The sequence below is a fragment of the Crassostrea angulata genome, unplaced genomic scaffold (assembly GCF_025612915.1).
Source record: "Crassostrea angulata isolate pt1a10 unplaced genomic scaffold, ASM2561291v2 HiC_scaffold_77, whole genome shotgun sequence".
Classification (NCBI taxonomy): Eukaryota; Metazoa; Mollusca; class Bivalvia; order Ostreida; family Ostreidae; genus Magallana; species Magallana angulata.
The window spans coordinates 296,345-317,610 of record NW_026441632.1 but is presented as its reverse complement, the minus strand read 5'-3'; the positions used below and the strand labels follow the sequence as shown (position 1 = coordinate 317,610).

Here is a 21,266-nt window from a genome sequence, read left to right as displayed (position 1 = left end):
GGGGGGGGGGGGGGGGGGGGGGGGTTAAAACATTCACAGTTTTGATCAACTTCGCATCTCTCTCTATCTCTCTCTCTTTATATAATTGTTTTTGTTTGTTTGTTAGTTTATAATTAACACTGTGACAGATAATTATGCCAATGGTGCATTTTTTGGACCCGTCTACGATGCATGTGTCGAAAAATTCAAATACGTCATATGATCGATAGATCATTGCTAACGAGTTTACATTTACTTTGTTATTGATGTATCTCACATGTCAGGTGAGAAATTTGCCTTTAGTATTAAAATTAAAAAAACCATTCACAAAGAAAATATTTTTCCTTTAGATAGGATATTTTGAATTTTCTATCAGAAGAAAAAAATTTCCTGTAAGAATTTATATTGTCCAATTGGATATGAACAAAACTACTATAAGATTTTGAAATCCAATAGAAAATCTTGATTTAATGTAGGGAAACTACCTGAGTGTCTGAATATATTTCCTGTTGGAAATATTTTCATTATTATATTTAGGTTCTACATGTATCATAAAAGTGTCAAGTTGACAAATGCAATGTTAACATTTTACACTTCGCCCGAAAACCTTGAAATTGATAGTTCTTCTGACAAACTAAATATACTCGTTTTGTTATTAAAAATCTTTAACAAAAAAAATTCTTTAGACGCTTCACAGTTGCCTAAATCCTTTCATTAAATTTCTTTTCAAACCGTCGTACAATTAGAGTTAAGAGATAAACAGGCGATTGTCGTCTTATCTCGACACCATTATAATCTGCGTGGTTAGAATCAAATTAAACCACTTATATGTACAAGATAGCACGAGTATCATACATATGTATATACCAAAAGATAGCCTGGAAAAACTCTGATAACGTGTGATATACATGTACATGTACAATGTATCTACAGTAGCTTGTCCCCTAGGATGTGCAAACTTGAAAATCAATGTTCACTTCGTTCGGTAAGTTCATATTTCAAAAAGTAATAACTATTTTTTAACCAGTCGCCGTTAAAAAACCCACGACAAATACATGTTTCTACCTGTGTATGATAAGCGGTTCAACAGATGACCTGCGGGAAAGTTAAATAAGAAACATAGGTAGATGCATCTATACATTATAAGTATAAATACCCCCGAAAAAGATTGGTTCGATGAGTGTATCCAGTACATCTATCCAACGGTAATAATTGTAAGTGATAGCAGAGTGAAGTTTTCAATTCCTGTTAGAGCTATGATGAATTCTAAACTTTGATTTAATTTGTGTTTTTGAAATATTCAATGTGCATAATTTTTTGTACCCGTACCGCGCTTGTTTATTTAATTTTAACAGATAAAAACCCCTCCATAATCGGTTGATAAAAGAAGCCTTTTGAGAGATAGAAGAATTTTTCAAAGCTACACAGATTGACAGACGCAAGGCTTCACAGATTGGGTGTTTAAATATAAGTATTGTAAATATAGACCATTGATAATATAAGTGGCGTCAGGTAACGAAAGGCTGAAAATCAGTCAACGGGAGTTCTTTAAATGAGAGCCTTTCAATATGATTATTTGGCAATTGTTTGGTAATAGTTCGGCAATATGATAAGGACGAAATTAAAATGAAAGCAATCTAATTAGATCGAAATGAAAGGGAACGAATCTGCATGATACACTGAGGTAAGAAACGGACATTGTCAAATATTGTGAACTGCCTTTTATATTTCGGGAATCTCCATAATACGTGGTATGGGCCGATTGATTGGCGATCCGGCCATATATATTTTCACCACCATCCTGAACAAAGAATCATAATGAATTTCATATCTACGTGTTTATCAAAATCTCAATTCATAAGGTTATTTCGGTTTACACAATACTTGTACAACTTGTTTGTTAGTATTGCTGATTTATTGTTTGTCAAAGATTTAAGTTTATAGACCATACAGTACAATGTGTCAAAACTAAAGAGTAAAGTACAATTTGAAACTACGGCGTCCTCTCTCTCTCTCTCTCTCTCTCTCTCTCTCTCTCTCTCTCTCTCTCTCGTGAGTGACTGAATGTCTGACTGACCGATTTATTAAACGATTAAGTGAATGATTGTCTCGGAGAGGGATAGAGCAGAGGTATACAAAAAAAGTCGTTTAATGCTTCCATTAGTTAACCCCAAAAGTGCTCCGTCGAATATATTGATCGCGAATAGTATCTACTTTAATTATGCATATGCACAGAAATTTAGAACGTTTAAGGTCTGCAGAGCACGTACATGTATTATAGGTTCAGCTTAGATATACAATTGCTTATACATTCCACATTGCTAGGAAACACTAGGTATTTATTACACATAGGCGAGATAATAATACATTTAAAGTTCTTGAAAACTTCGACTTGACCTTCTTTTGTGTAAAAAAATTTCTCTAGATGCTTCATAGTCGATAGGATCGCGTTTTAATTATACATATATATACAATAGGAAAAAAGACATATATATAGAAAATAATTGACTTGTGTCGTGACCTTTCGAAAGACTTCACGTGTTACGATACGTGTCAACCATCTGTGTTCAAACTTGTTTAGTTTATATTAAGTTCAAACAATACCAAAGAGTTATGTAACCTTGGTAAATATCTTCACTATGCAACTATGTTCAGAAATTCATTGCTCTAGTTAAAATTATACAATTTGTTTTTCTATTACAATTGGTAAATCATAATTTCAGTATTATATATATCTATTGTATCTCACAATATTTTATATGATGTAAACATATATGAAAGCTGTATGCTGTTCTCCATAGCGAGAGTGCACGCTCTGCAGAGACTCTGAAGCCTACTGGCTTCGCATTTTGCGTGCCTCGCATATGTTTATAAATGTAATTATGTTTAATGCTGATGAGCTTATTGCTCAAAGTTGAAATAAATAATAATAACTTTTTTTGGAAAGGTGTGCTCATAAAGTAATTTGACAGATAGACATTTGACCTTGATATTTTAAGGTGGATTTTAGCGTTCTGGAATAATGTAAATATATGTGCAGAAAAACTTTAGGTATTTGTATCGATTTTTCTTCACATTGTGTAAGTTAGAGTGTTTTTGCTTTTGTAAAATAAAATATTTTGAAACTAGGAAATATTGGATGATCCATATTTAAGAATGCACTGTTCTTCATTACGAAATTTCATCATGCATATTTGATGCTCAAAGACAATCTTTGAGGTTATAGAAAACCGTACGTAAATCGACTTTTGAAAAATAATTACATGTAAGTACGAGAGAGAGAGACAGAGAGAGAGAGAGAGAGAGAGGGGAGAGAGAGAGAGAGAGAGAGAGAGAGAGAGAGAGAGCTCAATTCCCTATGTTAATGAATGTGAAATGCATATAAATGTAAATGATATCAATTCTCTCAAGAGACTATTGTGTGAACATGCACGGTAGGGGGAGGGTAAGTACGCCAAATATTGAGTTTTTAACAAAGCGCCCCTTTCACATATATGTACTAACAAATAGAAGCTATCAACTTTCACAACTGTAAGACATCCTCATCTTGATATTTTGATAGAATTTGTTTGGTAACCTCACCTCATATAATATTCAAAAAATGATTTCTTATTACTCTTATTTATATAATTGTAGGCCATTGTATGAGTGAATATTTAAATACAGATAAGCAAACCTTGCAGGCGCCCTAATTATAAATAATTATCAATACATCATTTGAATTTATGAGTTATATAGTACAAAATCGATATGTAGTGTTATCACAGGCAAAAACACTAGAAAATGTAAATATATTGTTTTCAAATTCTATATAATTATAAACATTGCCAATGTATACTGTATAATGAAACGTTTCGAGTTTTAAAAAAACTGTGTGCTAGTAAATCCTTTTTAAGAGTGTGAAACACAGGCACGTAGCATCGGGGGGGGGGGGGGGGGGCTGTAAGTACACGGAATAGCCCCCACTTTTTCTCGCAGCAACTAATTTTTTAAAATTTACATTGCCCCCCCCCCCCCCACTTTTTTTGGAGGCTGTAAAAAAATGTTATGAAAATAAGGAAATTAGGATTGAAATTAAAGATGTATACTACGCCCCCCCCCCTCCCCCCCCCCCCCCCCCCCCCCCCCCCCCCCGGATTAGGATTTTGAAGATTTTGGGAAAGTATTATTTCCTTTTTCTTTTTTTTTTTTTGCTTGTCAAGATTTTTTAGATGAGTCTGCCCCCCCCTCCCCCCTCCCCCCCCTACTTTCAAAAACGATGCTACGTGCCTGAAACAAACACTATTAGTATTCTAATAGTCACTTTTATACTTGGTGTAAACATGTATATAGGGATTTACAGTAGATTCCTTTTTCCGTTTCGTGTGCGACTCAAAATAATCAACAGATTGTGGCATATTTTTGTTAAGGAGATGAAAATGAAACGTCTGTCCTGTAATAGTTGTGTACACTAATAATACCGTGTGTCAGTTTGACTCTTCTTTCTAAATAAGATGGAAGCATTGTACAACGTGATTTCTCTTAAAGATGATCTTAATTAATTGCAAAATAGAAATGTAAGTTTGAGTGGTTACATAATATATTATGAGGGCGAATTTAGGCGTTGAAATCAAAGGGGGGGGGGGGGGGTCGACTGGGGAGGACACACAGTCGAAAAGGAAGTATTGTACTGTATACATTTTTACTTTTCAATCTTATTTTGTTGTTCTTATAATGAGAATTACAAATATAAATTGCATCTTCTAATAAATATTGACAGTACAATTGGTGACAGTAGAATCCTCGGAAAAGAAAAACATTAACAGAATTTGTAAACCGTAATAATTAAAAAGATCAAGATAATTCATAGCCCTCATCGTCATATATTGAAAGGAACAACGTAAAATTACGATAGTTGGTGAAATTGGGATATAACATAGAACGATAGAGCCCCCCTCTTAAACCAAACTATTTCATTAGTTTCAATTGCTTTTATCAGCATATATTTTTTAAAGGTGTACTTAATTACGACGCGTTTCCTTAATGGAATCAAGAGTTCAACGCCCTGGTTTACTTGTAATCTGTATATTAATAGTGATTCGACCTAACTTGATATTTTAATGATGATGTACTTTTTAATATGCTTCCCATTGTGTCTGATTTATCTCCACATTATGAATTTTAGAAAGACTTCTTTTCTTGTAGAAAAATTATATTAAATTACATTAAAATTGACGAAATGAAAAAACAATTAACAAATTAAAATGACTGAATGAATGATCATAACTGAATCTGATGTCAACTTGATAAGAAATACAAAACAACTGCTAATAATGAGATTATTAATCATGACAGAGTGTCAGTTTGGATTGTTAGACAACAAAACTATTGCTAATTTTCAAAGCCTTTTTTATTTACATGTAAAATATTAGGATTATATACATGCATTTGCAAATATTGTTTCCAACTGCTCAATTAAGTTTAACAGAAATTGCTATTTGAGTTTAAATGGATAAGACACAAGACTTCGTTCACAATGTGATAAAGTACACATTTTCATCATATCAAGTGAATATTTTTAAAATGTTTTTTGTATATTGTAGCACAAGTGATCTACAGTAGAAATAGTAGTAGAAGTAGTAATAGTAGTAGTTTATTTATTTATTTATAGTTACAAGTGCATTTAATAAGTGATATATGTGTCAACAGCAATAAGCATGATAATTATATGTATAAATCTAATATACGTATATGTACCTATCTGTCAGACATACACACTGTACTACGAATGACACTTGTGACTGTTTGATACTTATGATTGTAAATTGAAAAAGATACTGAATTAAAGATAAAAGAACACAGCTTTAAGAGGTAATGTGTTAAACAAAAATGCATAACATATTTTCTTATTAGCAAAAAGCTTACTTTATACTTTTTTAAAAATATAATTTCTTAATGTCTCTGATTAAATTGATTTAACATTTATTGATATGATACATTTATATCAATTTTATTAACAATAATGACTACATGCAATTTGTGAGAAATTTTTAGTAAGTACATGTATATATGCTTTATTCGATTGTTAACTCTTGTCATATATATATATATATATATATATATATATATATATATATATATATATATATATATATATATATATATATATATATCATACATGCGCGGATCTAGAGGGGGGGGTCGGGGGGGTCCCGACCCCCCCCTGGAAAATGAAAATTTATTAAATTTACATAGTAAAATTATCGCGAAAATATGCCTCGGACCCCCCCTGGCAAACACAATTATCCTTCGGACCCCCCCTGGAAAACTTTTCTGGATCCGCGCATGTCATACACATACACTATTTACCACTGGCGTCGGAAGCAAATTGAAAGTGGGGGGGGGGGCGCTAGACTAATCCTCAGAAATCTTGCGAAAAAAAAAACTATTTCCCAACTAAAATCATAAAAATCCGAATCGGGGGGGGGGGGGGGGGTATATACCAATACTTCCAAAACATGAATTTACCTACCCCCGGTTCCGGCGCCTATGTATTTTAATAGCATATTGAACAAACTCGAACTAAGGGATGTTTATAAAATTTCGTGCATGCGCATAAGCCTCTATAAAATAACACTAAACTGCTCCTCTGTCTAAACGTTTGAGTGATACAGACTACACTCTAAACCTAAAACAAAACTGTATCAATTATGATTCATATCGTTTCTTACATTGAGAAAAATGATAATTTATGTCATGATGCATTTGATGTATTTTATAAAGCTTGGCCGGGGAATGCCGAGCAAATCGTCATGCCACATTTACGTTCTGGCCATTGACCCAAATAATCCCAAATGGACCCAAATGGAGACCAAAATGAACACAAACAAATGCAACTCTTGTAATTTAACTGTGCAAGCTATTGCTCAAATAGAAAAAATAAGCAGATGTGCGATGTGCTGTAACATTTAAAGATAAATCTGACATATTCCGAACATCTTAAAATGCGCTTTAAGATGTGGACATTATATAGCAATTTAGCATAAATAAATTTTAGCTGTAATGTAATATTTTCCAAAACTAAATTGATAGCTATATTTAATAAATATATAGTGTACTTCACTATACAATTATTTATAAAATTGATACATGTAATAATGATTTAATTGTAATATAAATTCTGCTTATGTCGCCATTTTGGGTCCATTTGGGTAAATCGACGCGCCATAATCACGTCACGTGGCATCGGCTAGGAGTGCGTTCAATGTCTTGGTCTCAAAGCACCCTTGCGAATGATATTGTCATTAAAATTTAGACCTCCGCAGCAATGTTAAGGCGTCCCGATGCTAAAATACGGCTGGAAAACGATATTATTTGAATCATCGCAAAAATACTTTGACCGGGAGCATTTCTTAAGATCTCTAATACATCTATTGACACCGAAGTTAAACATTATATTTGATGCATTTTTGTGACGTCATATGTACTTTGTAATCACGAGACGGGCGAATCCTAATATTGCAAACTATCTATTTAAATCGCATCGGTGCAGGTCATTAATGACATTAAATCATACATATTTTTAAGAAAAATCCTTTGTTAAGTCATATACTTTGAAGTTTTTGCTTGGGAAAGAAATAGATATTTCGTTTATGGAAGATATTGTGGAAACATTCCACAAAATCATCAAAATAATGCACATTTTTACTAATGAAAAGCGATTTACAAAAAATTGGGGTAAATCCGTAGGTTTCCCAAGCACGATTCACATTGGTACTTATATTCTCTATCAATTTTACGTAAAATATTCTAAAATTGTGTTGATCTTTCACCTGCGCCAAGCTGGTTTTACATGCATTAAAATTTCTTCATTCAGATGTTCACACGTAGCAGGGAGAGTCTCCAAACCACTAGTTTATGAATAGTCTTTTACTTAAAACGAAGCTTTAAAACTGCCGATTATTTGATGATTTTGTGGAATGTTTTTGTCCTAGCTTTTATACAAAATAAAATACTTGTTGATTTAAAAAAAAACAATCCAAAAAGTTACCTGTAGGTTTCCATTCTTAAGAATAATGGATGGAAAACTGTCCGTTTTTAGAAATAATGGACAGAAACTATGGACACACGTTAAACTGTTAACTTATTGGACGGCTATATTTAAGCTAGAAACAAGTACAAGACATCACATTTGCAAATATAGAAACAGATTTTATGTTCAACACATTGAAAGCGATATAGCGGAGAAATACTAAAAAGTTCTAAAAAATCCAGTTTATGATACATATCTACTCCATTTTTTTCCTTCAAAATCACGAATCAAAATTAATCCACTATATCTCATATTAATAATTTGTAACCACAAATCACATCATATATACAGATGATCAAAACATAAATTTAGAAAAAAAATCACTGCATTAAATGAAAGTCACATTCTTCACAAATCTAAAAGTTTATTCTCGATCATCGAGACCACATTCTCCCTGGAAAAGGTTAAAATAAAACATTGACCCTCAACCTCCTCCACACCCCTGGAAAAATTTCTGCATCTCAGCCTGTCAATGCATTCTTTGTTTTGGCTGCTTTAATCTTTCATCAAATGATTTTGTATATCATGTCAAAATTTGGCACAAATTCCCACCAAGTATATTCAGAATATCCCTTAGAACAGCGTCAGTATACGCAGTACCTCTCTCACATCCTTGAATATTGTTAAATAAGAAATGTTCTCCCGAATAGAGAATGAAATGTTTTTCTTGCTTAGTAGAGTGAATAAATATGAAATTTTTAGAGTACAGCTTTAAAATCCCCTTGCACATACCTGAAACTGTCCATTAAGTGACAAAAAAAAAAAAAGCAGATATATACGCAAGACTGGTTTAATTGTTTAAAGTTAAAGAATACTGCACGGGTTGACATAGCATATGATATCGGACATTTACGAAATAGATACATCGACACACCGTATTGTTGACATTTGCATAACCAAGCTTTAAGCCTACAATAATGCTATTAATTTCACTACACTCTTCTGAGTTGGAATATAATGTTACTGTGTCTGGGGAAAGGTCTTCACCACAGTTAAAATGCCTCCCATATACCCGTAATGTAGCAAAAAATTGCAGAATCGCTTCAAAGCGATTTTGGAGAAATAACAGTCAAATTGTTCATAACAAACCATTTTGAAGCTGTAAATACCTTTCTTCTAAAAGTTTACTTACATAATTGCAGAATTTAACATTTCCTTAACAACGTTTTTTACACACCATGTTGACATTCGAAACTCTCTATAGTAAATGCACTGAATTAGAGTCATCTCCGGTATTTTTTTTTTTTTTTTTTTTTTTTGATGAACAGAAAAAAACAATGCCAATGAAAATTTACAAGCGTTTGTTTTATCGCCTCTGAGTTTATCTATATAAATGTGATATTGTGGAAACATAAAACAAAGAGCCTCCCGTGATTTAGCGTGAATGTAATGTGCATGCACAATATTGTAAAATTAAAAAAAAAAACCCAGATAATTTCCGGAATGTTTTGAGGAATTTTCTTTGATTATTAATTAGCGAAGCTTGATTGAGAAAAAATAAAAACAAATTGGTAATCTTCAAGTACCAATAATGTTTAGAATATATAAAACAAAAGACAGAATTCTTCCGATTTATCGGAATTTAAGCCCAATTTAAATTTCGAGACTATTATTTTTTTTAATAGTACTGTAGTATAGATATTTATCAACATTGTCAACAGGTAAACCTGATACAGTCTATTCTTAAAACAAAGAATGTTTTAAGTCGGCTATTAGCCTCACTCTGTTAGAGTAAGAACCAATCTCGGCCCTGCGGGCATCGATCCGTTCTCTCTTTCACAGAATGGACAGTTTTCGGCTTCTATCCTTTACATGCAACAATTTAACTTTGTATGTATGCTATAATCGTACATAAAATTATTTATAGTAAATTGCTCAGGTTTTACAGTTTGATTATAACATTTGTTGACTTCTGTTCTATTTTGTTGATACTTTTTTTGATAAAAGAGCAAACCAGCAAAATGTCAATTATTCAACATTCAATTAAAGATACATATTAATGTTTTTCGCTATATTTGAATTGTTAGTTTTCAATTTAAAGCCTTGAATTCGCATAAAAATATTTTGACTTGCAATATGATACGCTCTATTTATTTGTAATTCTATCGCGTTAGTTTAGAAACATCTCTGAATATAAACACAGATAATGTGTTATGTGCACAAAATAAAAAAATAATACATGTAGGTAACACACGTGGTATGCACTCATTCATTCGGCTGCGTTCAGTGTGTACATAAAAAATTCAATACACCCCGAACAGAATGTGTTGAAAATGCAGCTATCGGGTGTACATGTACAGAATTTTTGAAAACTTATAAAATTGTCGACTTATCAATATGTAGTTTATCATGTTTCGTCGATTCTTAAGCTACATCATTTAATATATATATATATATATATATATGAGAAATTTGGAACGATCTTTTCAGCGTGCGCATTGCCTTAATAAATGATAGCGAGGACATTATTATTATTAAATCACTGGTTAATATAATTTGATGTATGATGATAATATATCCTTTTATATTTTGTGTTTATTGCTGATGATGACTTTTTGGCAGTTTTATTATTTTATGTTTTGTACATTGCAATGCGAAACTTTAAACTCCCCCCTCTCCCCCCAAAAAAGAATATCATGTAATTTTAGCTATTTACATGTGAAAAATTGGTCTAGTTTTCAGTCTGTCATATTGCATGGTATTTATTTTTATGTGGATTGATCAGAGAAATACCAATATTGGCAGTTTATGTGCATTTTAATTGTTACATCTTTTTACAAAATAGTGTACCCTGAAAATAATGTACATTACATACTTAATTTACATGTTGATTGTTTTATAAACAATAACCACTCGGAAAAGTTGTAGGCTAGGATAAAGTTAAAAATGTCTGTCGATAAACTGTTCGTTTAAAACTAGAACGGACAGGCAGTTTGGTTTTTTCTGGTCTTGCTTTTAGTTTAAACCTTAGATACCGAGTGTGCCGTCATCCCTATAGTGTCGTTTTCGTTTGTTTAGTATTATACAGTAGGCAACTCTTTCCATTTTGATGGCGGCGAAGCGCTATTGTGTGATCATCCCTTTTGCTGTTCTTGCCTCTCTGGCGCTTTAATTATTAGCTTGTGCATGTTAGGTTTTATGCAAGTATTGCAAATATTCTCTTTTTGGCTAACACACTTTGTACCTGCTGATATTGCACAAATGCATAGACTTTCATGACTTCGCAACGCATCCCCATGTACAATTGTAGGCGCAGTGATGAAGTCTGCACTTTGAATTATTCACAGCACTCTGAGTTAGCTCATGCTATCATGAGAACAACCCAAGAAGAGACAAATGTATTGATTACCTTAAAGGTGACCATCAAATAGCCAATAATAATAACGGTCATCTATTCGATAAGAAATTGCATCAGCCAGTAATAGGCCAAATTTTAGTTGTCATATCATTTTTCACGAGACATGGAATGAATATTCACAAAATTAACAACAGACAGCACTGAAAATGAGTTCATTTTTATATTAATATTTAGTTGAGTATGTTGGTTTTTTTTTCAAACTAATAAACAGTATTAACGTAGTCGATGGAATTGTGAATTATTCATTTTTGACATGAAGTGAAACCTACACCAACATTGCATATTTCAATGACATATTAGAAATGTTGTAACCAACAGCATTCCAAAAACCTAAGATTACCCCAGTCTTATGTCTTATATATATTTCATGTTTAAATATTGAAGAATTTTACACCTGTGCGTTCATGTACTGCAAGTTTCATACGTTAGAAAAAAACTTTTAAAAGTCGGGTTTAATGCAAATTAAGAATTTTTACCATACGGAAATCAAATGCTTATACCGTAGAATACCCCGGTATAAAAAAGGCTTATGGACCTCAAAGTTTACCATAATGCATATTATTGCTTTAATAAATAAATGAAGTTTCTTTTCAGAACATTTTTAGCCGGGCTCTGCTGAAAGCAGAGTCCTGGCTATAGGCAGGCAAATCGCCACTGTTACTATAAATAGCACAACTTCAAAAGTAAACAAAAAACCAAACAGCGTCAACGTAAAAGCTTCCGCTATACGAAATAGTTACACAAAAAGTCACGTTTTGTCAACAGTGTAGGCATTTTGTTTCTTTTTTTCCAATTTCGAGAGAATTGTCTATCTTTTTTAGTTTTCTTATTAATAACGTGTTTTAAAAACAAAACTATGCATTTTGGACACATATAATGCGCATGAATGTCCATGAACTACTTTGCCGCGCGTTGAAGAAATGGGGTTTGAATCATCTTCGCTAGCCAAGGGTTTCTGATCCGCACCGCTTCTCACGAACGTGAGAAGCGGTGCGGATCAGAAACCCTTGGCTAGCGAAGATGAATGCATATATAATAGTCATTATAGAAGGTTGGATATTATGTCTTTAAATCTAAGAGCAATATGAGAATTTCTTCATATTTCATTTTTGATAATAGTCCAAAACATAGCTTTTCATCATTTTAACAAAATATATTTAAGACAAAATCGAAGTTTTTAAATAAAGCTATTAGTATTGCTTTGAAACAATAGCGAACTTGTTAAAAGAACACGCAAGCGTTTATTTTCATTCAATGAAAGTTGTCTGGAAAACAGTAACAGTATAACACTTTTTAACCTTATGTTAGAATAAAAAACACTGCAATTACTGTGTAATTACTGATTACTTACCTCGTACTCTATATCTCTAAGTCAATGGACCAAAAGTGGGGTTGAAAAAGAGTTTTGTTGAAGTTTTGTTTTGGTGGAAAAAATAAGATATAATATTTTGATATTACAGTGTGTATTCCTACGCCATTTGACGCCATAGTTAAATACTACGTAGGTTAAGGCTGTTAATTGACTTAAAGCTATACACGCTATATTGCGTCAATTTTGAATGACAGTGAAAACGCATGTGTTTGTCTACATATAAAAGTTATCCTTAATCTGTAAATTACAAGGGTGAATTCCATCTCGTTACAAAGATATAGATTTTTAATTGTTTATTTTCCTGTCAGGAAAATATACCTTTTCGTGAATATTGATGAAGGAAGAGCAAACCGACCTCATTGCGCATGTCTGCGGAGAACTAGGTGGTCGTTATTGTTTGCCTAATTAAATATCCAACTTGATTTTTAATATGCTTAACAGTTGTTAATTTGAAATACATATATGTATAATGAGTAAAATACGCTTGCCATTCACGATACCCTTACTTCTGCATTAACACTTATAGGATCTATAAATAGCACATAGGAGAAAAACACAGGTCTACGTCATTTTTTTAAAGGAAGTATTCATATCTACTCACAGGCTTGTATTTTTTCTTTTGTTTGTACTTGTATATCGGACAAATTTATGCTTTACTGAAAATATCCTTTCCTTTGTGAAACTATCACAATTATGAAGATGTTGACCCTTCACCAGTTTTGGTATGAAAGGCTAAATTAGCTGTCGATATCACGTGATAGATTGATATTCACGAGGAGGCATTACTTTCCTGGCAGGAAAATAAATCTTTTTTATTGTTTAATATTTGATATATTTGTTACGTGATCGAATTGAGCATTATAATTAACAGAATAAAGGTAACTTTTATTAGTAATCAAACACATACATTTTCCCCTTTATTCAAAATTGACGCAAATTATAGCGTGTATAGCTTTAAGAAATGAATTTAATAATTTTAAAAAATTGACCGAAAACTTTTTCATCAATGCGCATAGGTGCATGTAAAATGTAAAATAATGTAGTCCATGAAGCGGCGCGTAGGAATACCAAACAAGAACAGCAACAATTTTCAAAATGGATGTGCCTTCAGCTGATGCAGAGCCAATGAGCTAAATTAAATGGAATAAACACAAATAGAGAGTTAACATCCAAACAGGCTGAATTTTAAACGAAAGGAAAATACATGCAATGGCTTGCGATATTATTCACTGTGCAGCATGATTCGTTAAAATTGGTTTTAATGTGAGTTAGATCGCTAGAATATGCTACTGGGCATAACCATGCAAGGAGACGCAATCGAAGACGAATATAGTTGATATCTCAACAAATAATAGTATGTAAGTGCAACTTATGTTATGGTAACTAGATGCCCAGTGAGGTATACTTAAACGATATAACTGCATGTCGCTTGGGATACGCCGGAGGAGTTCATACACTACTCACAGTTTTACTTTACGGTGCTTATTCTGATCACCGATTATGTACGAGACAGTCAGTGTTAATTTAAACCTAATCGTTACCAAATGTGAACAGCAGTGTTACCGTGGAAGCGTATAGGCCTACAGCCTGTATGTTCGGTATAATTATTCCTGGAATTGGAACAGCCAGCCTCGCCGTTAATGTCGATCGTTGAACTCAGGCAGACGAAATCGTAAGAAGACGCTTAATTTTCCATATAGTAAATTAAATTATGTGTATTGTTTATTTTTGAAGGTTAAACTTTTAAATATTTATATTTATTAAGTAGTATTTTATTGCTGACATTAAGACAGACACAACTCTACATTTTGTTGACATAGTTTAATTTGGAAAATCCTGTTCTTTAAATAGTTTAAATCAGAACAGTTGAGAAAAATAGATCCGGCAAAAATTTAATTGATGCAGGTATCAAAGAAAATGTTCGACCAATCAGAAAATGTTCGTCCAATCAGAAACGCCAATATCTTATCAAACTAACAAATATTAAATAATGTAAAATGAAAAAAGTACAAAAATAATTGAAAAGTGTGGAGTTGCAAGTGTAAAGCATTTAACGTCGTTTTATTATTTTTTTTTTCATGAATGATAAACAATATGTTCGATAATGGAATGTTAATGTTTCTTTGTTAAATCTTCAGGAAACGTTTTTGTATGCCTACAGTTGTTGACGTCTTGCCGGAATTGCATTGTGTGCGGCTCACAATTATAATTTTTATAACGCTAGATAATTATAACTGTTACTTAAAGACGGGTGTTTAAATCCAAAAAGGGATTGTTATTTTGTTTTAATTTTTTTTTTGAAAAAGTGAATTTCTTTCCGTTTTCCTTTTTTTCTGATTGGATATTTATGGAAATAAATACATTAAAAGGAACACAATCCAAGTAATAAAATTCGAAAAGAACAGTGCTTACCACACGTTAACGCTTTCATTATCTTCTTTGTTCCTTTTACACACAGTTTAGAAATACATTGAAATGAGAAAAAACACATGGACAAATTGTGCATACTTTAAGGATGTGAAGTCGTCTTAGAAGATGTTTGTGCTATTTTTGTCATTATTATTATGATTGTGAAATTATAGAATTACGCCTTTTTAAGGCATCACTCGTTTCTGATTTGCAGAACTTATTACAAATAAATATCTTTTCAATTTTACACACCTTCATCTGCTGAATGAACCAACCTGGGTTTTTTTTTAAAGTTCAATATGTTGTAAAAACAATCCTTTTGTTTGCTTGGGGGTTATCGTAAACTGTAGAATCATTAGAATTCATGGTGCCTCAATTTTCGTGATATTCGCGTTTGGCACTCTCCCAAGAATTAACATCCTCGACGTTAGGAAACGTAGAAAGGTTAAATTTTTTAATGAAACTAAAAACCGACGCACCCCCAAATTTACACATCCCCAAGAATAAGCAAAAACAAAATAACCCAAAAAACAACAAAACAAAAGAAAACAAACTTCAATCCACGAAAATTGGCTAACTCGCATTTTACAAATTTTTACAAATATATAATGCATATGCAAATACATATCTCTAGTCATCATGAAAAGTCAAATTGTATTTTTCTTTCTTCATTCTGTTTTTATTTTTTACATTATCAATATTTTCCTTTTATTATATTAACAATGTTTTTGTCTTCGTGAAAGATGCACCTCTCTTATTTTTGTAACCAAATTGAAATATAAGCTTCATGGTTTGTTTCCCAATCTATTTGTATACATTGTTGATTGTAAATGAATATTGATTAAATCAATAAATATTGTTTACACTAAAAATTATTTATTTTGTTACTTACTTACTAAATTACTGACTTTTTTTTTTACAATTCCAACAAATATGTCACAGTTTTTAAAAGGTTCCTAAAACGTTTACTTTTTTCAAGAAAGGAAACTATCAATTATCTTTTTAACAATTTTAAAGAGGGTTGCCTCCATGAAATTCATAACTGATTAATTTACCTATTGAATAATGTCAAAGACGTCGTCAAACATATTTAAGAACAAATCAATGAGTCAAAATAAAATACAGTAATATACATGACAAGTAGTGAGATAGAGCTTAGCGTATGTGAATATATATAAAAAAATGGTTTTTTTTAAAGAAACAAACATCTAGACATGATGATGACTGTTAATATTTTTACATATCTAGATATAGTTTTCAATTTCAACTGAAAAAAATTCTAAAGTTGAAAAACATGTATCTGAAATATAAAATGTTTTTTTTGTTTGATTGTTATATACGAGGGTTGATTCAAAAGTAATGTCACAGATGCGAAAAAATCGTAAAAAATCCGTGTAATTAAATGACACAATCTTGTGCTTTGAGATATCGACCTATTTCATTTCAGATCTGAAAATTTTAATGCATCATCATAAATATTTCTGAAGATAATATATTTTGTAAAGCATGAGGTAAGGATAGTCGCCGCACGCTAGCGACTTTTTTCTATATCTTTGGCGCTCTGGTAGAATTTCGTAATTTAGTACTCTTTAAGAATTAGCTTCGATGCTCTATTTTACATTTTTTTTCCCATAAAGTAACTTATTACTCTTTTTTGTAATGTATTTAATTATGCGATCAGTTTGTCGAGGTCTCTTTAAGAATTTAAGTCACGAATGTAGCTTTATGATATAGCTCATGACATAAGAACCTAGTTTAAACTTTCCTTCTATGTAATTTATTTATTAACACGAAACATATGCTTTTATTAGATATTGGAAACACGTTAAGGGTACCCTGTTCACTCGATTTTGGGTTGATATATCATTTCCAGTACATTTTCAAGTGATTTCTATCCATCGAAGCAAAATATGCCCAGTCTTTTTATTCCTTGATCTAGAAAAGGCATTGCGTGTATATACGTAATGGACGGTAACGTCATCTATACTTTTAATACAGTTAGAAAAAGTCTACGATATATATGTTTCAAAATATTATGTTGTTTGGGACCTTTTCAAATTTTGAAGCATGTAATTTTTTCAAAAATACAAACTTTAAAAAAGGCGTAAATTTATGACGCAGCTATGTCAAGTATATATCATCTATATTATTTATAAATATATATATTATAATTATATGTATTATTTAAAAATCAACATCTTGTTAGGCTTTCAAGGAAATTTAATCAAAATTTTACTTCAAGCTAGAATATTGATAAGGAAGCTTTTGATGTATCATTTTATACAATACAGCGCCATTGTGAAACGCGATGCATAGTGTGACTTTCCTTTTGGATCAACCCTTGTACATGTAGGTTCATTTGTTAATTATGACTCTGAAATACATAAAAAAGTTTAAATGTTAAAAGATTACACCTAGATTGTTGTAAACATATTTTGGGTGTTAAGAAATCTACACGTACAGATGTTGTGTATGCAGAGTCGGGAAGGTTCCCATTGTTTTACCACAGAATGTTTCCATTAATTAAAAGTTGGCTTAAATTACTAGATTCCAACTGGTCGATTCAATATAACCACCAAAAATCAAAGAAAATGATATTATATTGTAATATTAGTTGTGTTGAAGATGAATTTCATTTTATATTGGTGTGTACTTTGTTTGATAATTTTCGTAAAAAATATATTAAATCTAATTTTTCGAGGAGCTCAGAAAATCTAAAAATTATAAATAATCTTGGAAAGTATAAATCATATAAATGATAGTTTAAACTTACTAAATGAATGGTTAAGTTAGTTTAAGTATATTGTCTATTCTCCTTTTCCATTTGAATATATTAACAGAATGAAAGATGTATTGTATAAAGATAAATACTGATTGGCCGTAAAGCCAAATATAGTGAATAAAGAATGAGTAACTTAATGAGTAATCAATGACTATAGTATGGTTGTCACATCTAATGTCCTTACTGTTTGCCATAGTTTTTACATAGCAGGCCTGGGGGCCTTAAAAGTTAGACGAGCTCACTTTTGATCTAAGTCTCACTTTTATCAAAGGAAGATATAGTGAAAAGTGAGACTGAGATCGAAAGTGAGCTCGTCTAACTTTTATGGCCCCCAGACCAGGTGTCTATGGATCTATTTTTAGTGTCTTTAAACTCTCTAAACTTGTTAGGCTTTTAAATACCCGTGCTAGTGTAGTTAGTTTGGGCGTGGCAGGCACATGATAAGAACAAGCTGCCCTCTACTAGAGTTTGTTCAACTTAAAGTATTAACATCTTTGCATATTCTAACCAGATTATTCTCACTTTTGTGGTAAGATAGTTGTATTTAAAGTTTGTTTATTGTTAAGCTTCAGCAATGCATTGACAGCCAAGTTCCTTTTTGTTGACTTGTTCCATAAAGTTGTCTAAACCTTAACATATTGTTTAAGTACATAAAAACTGGTAATGTTAATAAAGTATACAAAGTACCTGTAAAGTAATAGTGCTGCGTAAACATTGTAAAACATGCGCACAGTAATTACGTGAATTCAGTGTTTAGAGGAAGTGCTATTTGCCTAATATATATTATGTGTAAAAGTATAAGTATACGTGTAAACGTAAAACTATATAAGTTAAACCATGAGTAAAAGTATGCATGTATAAAATAAGTAAATACATGTACATGAAAATTAGTTGTGTTAAGTAATGTAAATGTCTGTTGAAAAACATGCATAGTATGTTACCCCAATAAATGGTATGTACAGTGATGATATATACTATTTAATAGATCCAAGTATAGCGGTAACAAAGTATTGCTGTACTCCAGTATTCCAAATTCACATTCTTCAGTATTCCGGGAACCCAGTATTTCAAGGAAAATGGAACCACCTTAATTTCAACTGTTTAATCAACTTTTTAAGAGTACACCAACTTTGGCCTGTCATACCTGGACGGATGGTTTGGGAGCTCACCGAGGCCGCCATTACAGACCAGCCAATTAGTGATCCAAAACTTTTAATGTTTTCTTTGTAAAACTTGAACACAAGATAAACAAATCTAATGTATTAAAATGTATTAAAATGTTCAAATAGTTAGTTCATCTGACAACCAGCATGCTGAACGCACCCAAGTAATTTGAGAAACAAACAACCCACAACAATGGACATTTTGGACGGATTGCACAAATTACTTCGCACATATATTGCGTTGAACATTTTCCTACTTGGATCATATGTGAAGGTATTATTGCTGCTGCTTTGTGGCTGTGCATATGCCAAGAATGCCTTCTCTGGACAGCCGTCTTATCCCATACGGTGTTCTTATATACTATTAGTCAAAATCGAAAGTTGAATCCAAATTGTAAATAATTTTCAAAATTGTTATTTTAGTCCAATTTAAATAGACCCTTAAGGTGAAAGGTATGATTATCCCGAAAAAAAAAAACAATCCTCGTTATACTATCGTTAGTTATTGTGTTTAAGCGATCAATCTGATAAGCGACAGGGAAGGATAACTCGTTTTTCAATATGATGTAATTGCAGACATATCTTTATCTACATGGAATATAAATTATGTTAAAATGGAAAGTAAATATGTCTAATTAGACTAATATGTCAAAGTAGACCGAAGATTAATTGAACGTAACAGGAAACATTTAAATCACACTGCTACGGAAAAAATACCTTTTGCTAAGGAAGTAAACAAAATCCGGAAATTGAACAGTGCATGCGTATTACGAAACAGTAAAACTTACGCATGATTTCGTTTTCTGTCGACGCTCAGTTTAAAGGGGCATCGTCACGATTTTGGTCCAAAAATAATTTTTTGTTTTTTAATGATTACAATGCTTCAGTGAGGAATTTTAATAGGCAACGAAAATTTAAGGGTCGGTCTTGGAATTTCCAGCGAGATACGGAGCCCACAACCATTTGTTATGCAAAAAAAGCTCGGGTGATGTTTTTGTTTATAATTTAGATATTTCATGTTAAGACCTTAAATGAATGTGACAAACGCAAGGAACTGTTTATCTATATATCAAAACGTACCAGCAGATAAAAAAAAAAACAGCTTAAAAAACCTAAACTAGTATTAATTTTTTGTGTGTTTACATTGGAAAGAGCTGAAAGTTTGTATCTTGCTTATAATTATACGATCAACATTCAAATTTTGCTTGATTATTAGAAATGCATAATTAAATCATTGTAAGCCATGAAAACTAAAGAAATAAATTTGGCCAAAATTGTGACTATGCCCCTTAAAAAAGTAAATTTTATTAGGGTCCTTCGCTGGGATAAAACAAATACAGCGTATATACATACATGTACATGTATTACCTTATCTACAAAGTAAATTATTTACAAATCTAATGTAAGAATAACAAAAAACTCAGCTTTCACAATCTAATTCTCAAACACGACTTTTTCAAACGGAGGGTTACCTTAAATAATGTTTTCAAAAGTACATTTTAGAACCTCTTTGCGCCGTCACGCAAACACAGCGCAATGAAATAGATAGGGGTCTTTAACTACGTGTATATATTTAAAGTTTATGCAAGCATAATGTTAGCATTCAATAATGACATTAAACACAGTGTTATCTGATAATACAACTTACAATGCGTAGAAAATAAGGTTGCTAGAAATATTGAATTACTGTACATTTAATTTGGTATTCCGAATAAAAACAAATTGCATTTTATGTGCACTAAATGATACCAAATTCCTTTTAAACCCAAACCAAGCGCGCTAGGCACTAGGTGGGCGAGGGGATTGCGCTTTAGAGTAGTTGACGTTTTAGATACACCGCATTAAACTGTTTATTTTCTTTTTTATTAAACAGTGCTAGCAGTGTACTAATAATATTCTAAAAACATCTGAATTGTTTTTGAAACATAATGCTTGAGTTCAAATCCCGTGAGTACCTGTTGTACCTAGTCAGCAAGGTAAAACATTATGTACAACAATAATGAAATAAAACTGAAAAGCTTTGATAAGTTGGATAGCCTGAGGGGAACGTTCCACTAAGAACTCCGAACGCTAACGCCCGTTTTCCGCCTACATTTTACATCCAAATATTTCGAAATTTCTGTCAGATATTC

At 31.9% G+C, this 21,266-nt stretch overlaps 1 protein-coding gene and 1 long non-coding RNA gene across 3 annotated transcripts in view; both read left to right on the top strand.

Annotated features, from left to right (window-relative positions):
- Positions 1-906: 906 nt before the first annotated feature.
- On the top strand, positions 907-19,237 carry LOC128168996 (uncharacterized). The gene is made up of 3 exons (XR_008241483.1): positions 907-964; positions 11,301-11,406; positions 19,019-19,237. It is a non-coding gene; the product is annotated as an uncharacterized LOC128168996 (long non-coding RNA).
- A 73-nt stretch (positions 19,238-19,310) lies between these two features.
- LOC128168995 (uncharacterized) overlaps positions 19,311-21,266 on the top strand; it is a 47,142-nt gene continuing 45,186 nt past the window's right edge. For both annotated transcript variants that reach the window (XM_052835166.1, XM_052835164.1), the window contains exon 1: positions 19,311-19,408. In XM_052835166.1, the coding sequence (XP_052691126.1) occupies positions 19,328-19,408 (81 nt within the window). In that variant the 5' untranslated portion in view covers positions 19,311-19,327. The remainder of the gene's footprint in view (positions 19,409-21,266) is intronic.